Source organism: Zonotrichia albicollis, chromosome 16 (genome assembly GCF_047830755.1).
Source record: "Zonotrichia albicollis isolate bZonAlb1 chromosome 16, bZonAlb1.hap1, whole genome shotgun sequence".
Taxonomy (NCBI): Eukaryota; Metazoa; Chordata; class Aves; order Passeriformes; family Passerellidae; genus Zonotrichia; species Zonotrichia albicollis.
The window spans coordinates 2400494-2409752 of NC_133834.1; the positions used below are offsets into that span (position 1 = coordinate 2400494).

The window sequence follows — 9259 nt, forward strand, 5'->3', positions numbered from 1 at the left end:
TCAGCGGGACTGACTCCTCCTGCTCCTCTAATTAAGGCTGGATCCTGAAAGGAGCGCGGAGCCGGGAGGGATCGGGCTCTTCTCTCAGCCACTCAAGAGACAGGACACGAGGAAACAGCCTCAGGGGGCCAGAGCAGGCACAGGATGAGCAGCAGGAGGAATTTCTTCCTCAAAAGGGTGATTAGACATTGGAACAGGCTGTGCAGGGAGGTTAGTGGAGTCTCCATCCCTGGAGGTGCTCAGGGAAAGACTAGATGTGACTGGATGTGAAAAGGTGGGGAGGGGTCACAGGCTGGACTCGGTGCTCTCAGGGGTGTTTTCCAGCTTGAATGATTCTGAGTCTGTGAATTAAGGTCCTCAGAAGCTGCTGGGATTCCTGGAGAAGCCCTCAAGGAGGGAGATGAAGCACAGCAATGCCCTGGAAGCAGAAGTGCTGCGGTGGACAAACACACACGGACACAGACCCCCTTCAACAGAATTCATGTTTAATTTGGACGTTGATCGCTCCATAAAACTCCTCCTCGGCCCCCACACGGACACCCTGCTGCAGCCAGAGTGGTTCAAGAGACACCACACCCTCTCCCAAGCCCAAACACCCCATTTCCCACCTCTGCCCCCCAAATCCTCCCCTGGGCCACTCTCTCACCACACCACGACGTACAGAACATCTCCCCTCAACTCAAACAGGTCAAAGAAAAGGAAAAAAACCAAAGCAAAGGCCTTTGAGGAGGGAAAATCCACACACCAACAGCCCCTGCAAAACCCTCAGCTCCACAACCTGCTCTGCACCTGCACACATCACATCCAGAGAGCCCTGGATCCAAGCTGAAATTCCCTTCAGGATGGGGGGAAGGAGGCAGGCACAGAGCAGGATGCTCTTTCCACACCCTTCTCACAACGTATTAAGTCTTTAAAAAACTTAAAAAAACTTCATTGGTTTAGGGATAGTTAGATGTGCTAAACACTCCCAGGACCATCCCAACTCAGTTTCTGGCAACCAACAGGGTTAATTCAACTCAACCTTATCAGAAATCCAAGTGTCCCTCAGGGGACACAGGGACACCGGTGCCACCACCAGCATTGCACTGACAGCCCCAGAGGGATGGGAAGAGCCCCTGGAGCTGGGTCCCTGCACTCACACAGCACCTGGGAGGGAGGTTTCACCCCCACATTGGTCACAGTGGAGCAGCACCACTGTTTTCACCTCTAAAAACCAGGACACCTCCCAGCACCACCCTCTCCTCCAAAGGGGCTGAGTTTCTCCGAGAGGAGCGAATTAAAACAGGAAGACATTACCCAAGTGCTCTGTTACAGCCCCAAATCACCTCAATGCTGTCCCTGCACATCCTCCAGCACAGCCAAGGCCCAGCCCCAGTCCCTGGGAAGGGCCAGGTCTCTCCTCCTCCCTCCCCCAGGTTTCTCTGTCCATGTGGGTGCCAGGGGGAAGGAAGGGCTGATCCACGAGCAAATTCCGCATCATCCCCCGACACCAAGCACTCCAAACCCAACCTGGAACAGAGGAAAGGGCTCTCCAAGCCCTCAATCCTTCCTCAGTAAGGCTTAAACAAGCAATAACTGCTGCCAAAAGGGAAGTTAGTTAAAAAGAAGCGAAACCCAAAGCACCTCATGCTGGCTTCAATCCCCTCTCCCAGGTGGGAAATCCATCCTGAGCACCAGCTGTGCCACACGCCTGCCTGGAGGGAGCTGGGCTTTAAAACAGCCAGAAAAAAAGGCAAACTAAACTCTCACAAAGCCCCACAGGTGGGGCTGACAAGGTAAAAACACAACTGAGGCCAAGATTTTAAAGTGTCTTTAAAAAAAACCACCCCACACACACACACACACACACACACACGCTTTGGCACAGGAGCCTTAAGTTCTGTCACTTGGAACATTCAGAGCCAGAGGGAGCTACTGAGAAGGGTTATTTTTTAAACTTTTTTTCTTGTTTTTCCTTGTAAAAAGGTGTCAAGCAGTGGTGGTGAAGCATGAAGGGGGAGCACAAACGTTGAGCAGTCCCAGGGTGATGCTGCTCAGCGTTTGTGCTCGGGTTATGTTCCCAAAGCTTAGCTGGATACAGACACAGATATAAAAACACAGACATTCCTGGTTTTCAATGTGAAAACAGTAACATGGAATCCAGTACTTGTGCATTTGCCATAGGGTCCTTTGGAAAAGGAACCATAAAAATAGATATATTTTTTTTTAATAAAAGTTTTTTTTTTGTCTTTTTTTTTTTTAACTTTTTCTTTTTTACCCTTAACTTAAGTAAAGAGCAAATATACACCTAAAAGCAGAGTTCAGATCCACTTTTACTGAGAGCCTGGAAGTCCTTACATCAAATTAATTCCCAATGGCGTATCCAGACACAGGAACAGCTCCCAGCTGCAAAGGGCTGGTGCTCCTGAAAGATCTGCAGCTCCAGCTAACCTTGTTAGCCAGCAAAGCCTCACTCCAGCCTTACCTCAGCCAACACTCCCCAACAGACTCCACAGCTGAGCCTCACACCCAGGACCTGGCTCTGAGAGCATCAGAGCTGGAAATCTGGGCAAGAAACCTGAATCCTGGTGATTTCAACCCACATCAGGATATAACAAGGATAATATAAGCCTTGAGCTTACATTTCCTTATTATTTAGAGGCCAGAGCACTGATTCCAGCTACTGAGAAAACAGCTTCCAGAGGAGAGCCGGGAGGAACTTCAGTGACAGAGAAACGAGCTGTGCAACAAGAAAGTGCATTAAAGTAGCTTAAAACCAGAGTAAAGATCAAATGGCCACTCGACAGGAGGGAGAATCAAGCTCCAGCAGCTCCTCGGGCTGGGTGAGTTCACATCCAGGCTCTCTTTCTCTCTCTCTGGAGTCCAAGGGCAGGAGAGAAGCGTGCATTGCCGTGCTCCCACAGGGACACAGCTCTCCTGGCAGGCCATGCTCTCCTGCCCCGTGTCTTCTGGGCGTTCTCAGCCGTGGGCAGCTGTCATCGGAACTCGTAGATAGGAGCGCTGTGCTCGGGAACGTGCGTTAAATTCAACGACTGATACCTGCCACAGGAGGGAGACAGGGAGGAGAGGGTGACACAGAGATCCTGCTGGGCAGCCACACAGCACACTCTGCTGCCTGCTCTTCTTTCCCCCTTTACAGGCCCAGGGTGTTCAGGCATCCAACACCCACTTCCCACAGTGCAAAATCCTGCCACGACTCAGCATCGTCCCTCCTGTGCCCCATCATTTCACAATTCCCTGACTGGAAAGTGCAGCCAGGTGGGGGGTCAGGCTCTTCTCCCACAAAACTGGTGATAGGACAAGGGGAAACAACCTCAAGTTGTGTCAGGAGAGGTTCAGGTTGGATATGAGGAAAAAATTCCTCACTGAGAATTGTCCCTCATCATTGTTCCTGTGCCCCATCATTTCACAATTCCCTGACTGGAAGGTGCAGCCAGGTGGGGGTCAGGCTCTTCTCCCACAAAACTGGTGATAGGACAAGGGGAAACAACCTCAAGTTGTGTCAGGAGAGGTTCAGGTTGGATATGAGGAAAAAATTCCTCACTGAGAATTGTCCTTCATCATTGTTCCTGTGCCCCATCATTTCACAATTCCCTGACTGGAAGGTGCAGCCAGGTGGGGGTCAGGCTCTTTTCCCACAAAACTGGTGATAGGACAAGGGGAAACAACCTCAAATTGTGTCAGGAGAGGTTCAGGTTGGATATGAGGAAAAATTTCCTCACTGAGAATTGTCCCTCATCGTGCCTCATTGTTCCACAACTCCCTGACTGGAAGGTGCAGCCAGGTGGGGGTCAGGCTCTTCTCCCACAAAACTGGTGATAGGACAAGGGGAAACAACCTCAAGTTGTGTCAGGAGAGGTTCAGGTTGGATATGAGGAAAAAATTCCTCACTGAAAGAGTGGTTTAGACCTGGAATGGCCTGCCCAGGGAAGTGGTGGAGTTCCCAGCCCTGGAAGTGCTCAGAAATCAAACACACATTCCATTCAGGGTTTAGTGGGAATGGTGATATTGGGTCAAAGATTGGACTTGATTTTGGAGGTTTTTTCCAGCCTTAATCATCCTGTAATTCCCACTCTGGTCCCTCTGAGCCACCTGCAGCAAGGCAGCATTCCTGGTGGGCTGACTGTGGTGGTTTTTTGGACTCCCTTTGAAGTTCAACAACTTTCAAGTTCAAACAGAGTTTGCTACAAGTGCAAATTACATGAGTCTTTCAAAGCTCAGCTAGAGGGAATGTGTCTGAAAGCCTCCTGGTTCCTTCCCTCCCCCTGAGAGCTTCCAGCCATCCACCTGCTGCTCATGACAATGATGCAAGGGAAGAGAGCTCTCCACAGCTCCTTGTCTCCAACAAAAACCCCACCAATTAGCTTTGACTGTTCTCTTGTCTTAACAGCAACACCCCAAGGACCTCAGAACACAAAACATTGGCCTGACAAGATTTCTGCCTGAAGGGAGCAACAGCCAAGCTGTTTCTGAGGAGAGAGAGCTGAGCTCCTTCTCCAAACCCTGTATCATCTTCCCTCTCCCATCCTGCCACCCCAAATTCCCTCCCCTCTTCCATAAGGGCAGCACTTTATACCACCCCAATGGACTGCACCAGCCAGCTCAGGCCAGCCATGGCCCACAGCCCTCCCTTCAGCCCCACCAGCCTGAATCTCCTGCCTGGACACTCCCAAGGCTGTGGACAAGCAGGAGAGGAGTCACAGCTGGGTTTAAGTCTTCAGGAGGCAGGAAACTTCCTTACCATTCTGAACTCCTATGGTAGTAATAGCCCTCTATAGATGCTGCTGACTTCTGGAAGCAGATGTAATAGAAACCAGCAAAGGAAGCACCACTGATGTCCTTGATGGTGTGATCTGGGACTAGGAACTGCTCCTGCATTCAAAACACAGGCTGCATCTTAAAGTGTTGGTCAAACACAGCCCCACCCCACCCCAATCTGCCCTCCCACACCAAATATTGGCACCCACTAACATGAAGACATTGCTGGCTGAGCACTCCCTGCACTCTCAGCAGCCCAGAGCAGAGACCAGAGTGTCCTTTCACAGCTGCCCTGCAGGGACCTCACAGGAAAACAGATAACTGAGAACAGAATGAGTTTTAAGAGTGCAAGGGATCAGTTTCAACACCAGTCCCCTGCAAACCAGAAAGCCATTGCAAAACTCGGAGTGAGAGCCTGAGAATGAAGAGAAGGCTCCAGAGAGTTCTCACTGCAGCTTTTCAACACTTCTGGGAGAGCCGGAGAGGAGCTTTGCTAAGGACAGGGAGTGACAGGAAGAGAGGGAATGGCTCTGCCAGAGGAAGGGTTAGGTGGGATATTGGGATGACATTTTTCCCTGTGTGGGTGGTGAGGCCCTGGCACAGAGTGCCCAGAGAAGCTGTGGCTGCCCCTGGATCCCTGGAAGTGTCCAAGGACAGGGCTTGGGACAATGGAAGGTGTCCCTGCCCTTGGTAGGAGGATGGAACAAGATGAGCTTTAAGGCTCCTTCCAACCTAAACCAGTCCATGGCGACTGTGATGAGCTGAAGAGCAGAGCTGCAGAGTGGCCAGGCTGCATCACACACAGGCCCCACACAGGGACTGCACACAGCAATTCTCTCATCCTCTGCAGCATCACCAAGCAAGATTTTCCTGTTGTGTTTTTAGCCATGACTGCAGCCCTTAAGGACACAATTAGCTGGCTAGACACGAGTCACACTGGAACTTGCAAGTACAGTGGGTTTTGGGGTTGGCAGGGCGAGATCTTTCATTAAACCATCATAGCTGGAAAAGCTCTGACACCTCAAGTCTCTGACAGTGCCTTGAAAGCAGCTCAGCAGAGAAGGAGACAGGCAGGGTTTACCTTCCATCTCATGAAGACATAGTCCCCATTTTTTAGATCTTCATAATCAAAGTCATCAGAGTTAAATGTTTTTGCATACTGGTAAAAAGCCTGGAACTTTCCCTGGAACAAAAAAGAAAAGAAAAATAAAACCAGGATGTTTATTCCAGGAATAGAACTTCTAGCAGCAGCTGCTGTTTAGGAGGGAAATCTACTGACACTCACAGCAACATCCAGCCTGGCTGGAGAAGCTCCTGAGCTTCCAGAGAAGATATTTTGACAGAAATATGAAAAACATCAAAGCTTGGCAAACAACAGCCAAGGTCAGGGGTGGGGGGTGATCAGGTGGCTGCTATGGCCTCAAAACACAGCAGCAGGTACAGCCTGCCCTGAGCAGGGACACAGGTACCAACCACCCCACCTGTGCTTGTGGGATCCCCTTCCCCTCCTCCATTCCATTTTGCAATAAGTCTCCAAAAATAAGAAGTGTGTTCTCTTAGGGGGTCAAGAGATAGGGATTGTTCCTACTCCCTTGCCACCCCATGGCCAACAAGTGGAAAACAAGACATCCCCTCCCTCATCATAGACCACAGCTTGCTGAAGAGATCTCTATTTGCAAAGCTCCCAATGAGAGACAGCAAAAAGGAGAGGTGTTGCAGTGTGTTTTTATATTTCATAACAGTTTTGTCTTTGTATCCCCTTATTTTCCCCCAAATGGTTTACCCCAGACTGCATCCCCTCCCTCTCCTTTGTTGAAATCATTCCCAGATCCCAGACCAGAGAGGTCTCCAGGCCTTTCTGCCAGCTCCTGCACAGGCACACAGTGCACCTCTCCCCAGAGCAGCAGCCCAGAGCCCCCTGTGCCCCCAGGTTCCCTCACCCAGTGTTTACGGTCCACGTCCTCGTCGGCGTCCCACTTGCGCGTCAGGAACGGGTGCTTCTTGCTGATTATCTCGCCCTCAAAGAACGTGGTGAGGGTGGGGTACTCCTGGCAGAGGGGAGACAAAGGTGGGCTCACAACTGTCACCCACAGACACAAACCCAACAGCAGGCAAAGCTCCATGCACTCAGCAAAAAAAGCATCTCCCAGGGAGAGCTCTGGGCAATGTGAGGCTGCTGCTGCCAAACCTCTCCAAGGCTGAGCCTTCCACTCCCTTTTTCCAGCCTTTCTCTGCCCCTCTCCTCACTTTATGAAGCCAGGAGCCAGGTCAGAGCTGGGCTGTGGGGAAGGATTTGAGCACAAGCAGCTGAGAGGGCTGCAGTGGCTCAGTCTGGGTAAAAGGAGCCTCAGTCTCCAAACTCCCTGACAGGAGGTGCAGCCACGTGGGGACAGGCTCTGCTCCCAGGGAACAGGGACAGGACAAGAAAAATGTCCTCAAATTGCACCAAGAGAGGTTTAGATTGATATTAGAGCAATTTAAAATAGTGGTTAAACATCAGAATAGGCTGCCCAGGGAAGTGGTGGGGCTGGCTGTGTCCTGGGGCAGTGCTTGCATCAATGATTTCAGAGGGCTTTTCCAACTTTAAATGATTCCATGGAGCTCCCAGCTGGATGATCACCTGTGACATTTACAGCCAGCACCATTCCCCAGCTGATACCCTGTCATCAAATCTACAACATCCAATCCATCCACTTCCCATTTCTGGCAGCAGCTTCTCCCACCCCACTAGGAAAATAAAAATACCCTTTACACAGCCTCTCTTTGTGGTGCTGTACAGTTAACACTCACCTCTGTAAGGCCTTTAATCTTCAAGTATCCACAGAGATAGGAGTTTTCCATATCCACATGCTGGAAAAGAGTGCAAAGTCCAACCATAAAAACAGGAATGAAGGTGCATGCTTCATCCAAAGCAGTTTCTAACCCTTCCCAGGATAACTTCAGCTGGTACCCACTGCCCAATATTCACCCTGCCAGCCCTTTTCCATGATGGGAATCACCTGGAAGGATCATTTGCAGGTGCCCAGCTCAGCTCTGGCAGCCTCCCCATCCCAGGCCTGCTCCCAAGGCAACACTCTCTGCCCAGAGCTCCCCAGCAGGAAGCAAATCCCCTTTCCATCCGGAAGGGATCTGACTCACAGTGCTCTCCAAGAAAAAGCATCCCTGGAAGGATCACCCACACCCCCAGCATTCTGCAGGAGGCCTCCCTCCTAAATCTAAAGCTTTTGTGCCACCTGCATTTTGAGTTATCAGGCTGCATCTCTCTGCCTGTGCTGTGCAGAAACTAGGCAAGGGTTTGTCTGCTCCTTTAAAAGCAGGGATTTTCCAAGGGATTTTTTCTTTTCCCATCTCCAGATCCTCTTTCAAAACACGCAGTGAGTTATTCAGGGAAGGGCAAACCTCCACCCATGAGAAGATGGATCTTCTCCACCTGTGATCAAAGAACTGCAACGTTTCCCTGTGCTCAGCACAGGGAGAGCAGGCAGCCCCCTCTCCTCAGCTGACACATGCAGAACAGCCACGTTTTCGGCACAAAAGCAGCGGTTTTAAGCACAAAAGCAACGTTTTTAAGCACAAAACCACAGCCAGCCCCTGAGAGGTGGCAGCGTGCAGTGGAGCTGAGCAGCCATGGGATGTCCCCACCACAGCAAATCCCACCAGGAACGCGGAGAACTGAACATAAAAATACCCCGCCGGCTTGGAATCATCACAGCATCACTGAGGTCGGAAAAGAGCTGAGATCATCCAGCCCGTCCTGTGACTGATTCACCACCGTGTCAACCAGACCAGAGCACCGAGTGCCACGTCCAGTGTTCCTTAAACACCTCCGGGGATGGTGACTCCACCACGTCCCCAGGCAGTCCGTTCCAATGTTTAATGACCTTTTCCGCGAAGAAATCCCTCCTCATACCGAGGGTTAGGGTGATGCGGTTGCTGTCGCAAGAGACCGGCAGGGCAGGAACGGCCACCGCGGCCTGAGGCCACCGGGTCCCCTGCTCGCTTCAGGCCGCGGGGGCCCTTCCCGCCCCGCCACCCCCCTCACCTGCATGACGACCTCCACCTCGTAGGCGTTGCCTTTGCTGCGCTGCTGCCCGCGGAACTTGGCCCCGCTGTAGAGAAGCGAAGTGGCCACTCCGGGCTGCGCCGTGTTGATGGGGGGCGGCGGCACCAGGCTGCTGGCGGCCGCTCCGGTGGCAGCGGAAGAGGCCGAGCCCCCCGCCCCTCCAGCGCGGCGCCTCTCGCTCCGAACCGGCATCTCGGGGGGGTCCCCGGGCGCCAGCGTGGCCGGGGCCGGGGTGCGGCCGGGGGACGCCGCCCGCTCCGCTTCGCTCCGCTCCCTCACGCCTCGGCCGCCGCTGGGTCGGGGCCTCCTGGCAGCGCCTCCGCGCGCTCCCATTGGCCCCCGCGCGCGTGCCTGAGAGGAGTTCCCTGGCCCTGATTGGCTGCCGGTCCGATACCGGGCGTTGATTGGTTGCGCTGCCCCCTCGCGGTGCTGGGAAAT

The 9259-nt window shown here is 52.4% G+C and overlaps 1 protein-coding gene across 1 annotated transcript; it reads right to left on the minus strand.

Moving 5' to 3' along the window:
* Positions 1–468: 468 nt before the first annotated feature.
* On the minus strand, positions 469–9169 carry GID4 (GID complex subunit 4 homolog). The gene is made up of 6 exons (XM_005494881.4): positions 8801–9169; positions 7549–7608; positions 6699–6806; positions 5840–5941; positions 4742–4872; positions 469–3039 (listed from the first exon to the last, which is right to left on the minus strand). Exons 1-6 carry the CDS (start codon positions 9152–9154, stop codon positions 2976–2978), a joined length of 819 nt encoding a protein of 272 aa, XP_005494938.2. The 5' UTR covers positions 9155–9169; the 3' UTR covers positions 469–2975.
* Between the last annotated feature and the right edge of the window lie 90 nt (positions 9170–9259).

Bases quoted from the DNA above. Each gene is read 5' to 3' on its own strand.
- GID4 (XM_005494881.4), bottom strand. From the start codon at position 9,154: ATGGGAGCGCGCGGAGGCGCTGCCAGGAGGCCCCGACCCAGCGGCGGC. The intron at 5,942-6,698 runs GTGAGGGAACCT...TTTTTGTTCCAG, and splicing joins ACGTGGACCGTAAACACTGG to GGAAAGTTCCAGGCTTTTTA. The intron at 3,040-4,741 runs GTAAGGAAGTTT...CTCCTGTGGCAG, and splicing joins TACCATAGGAGTTCAGAATG to GTATCAGTCGTTGAATTTAA.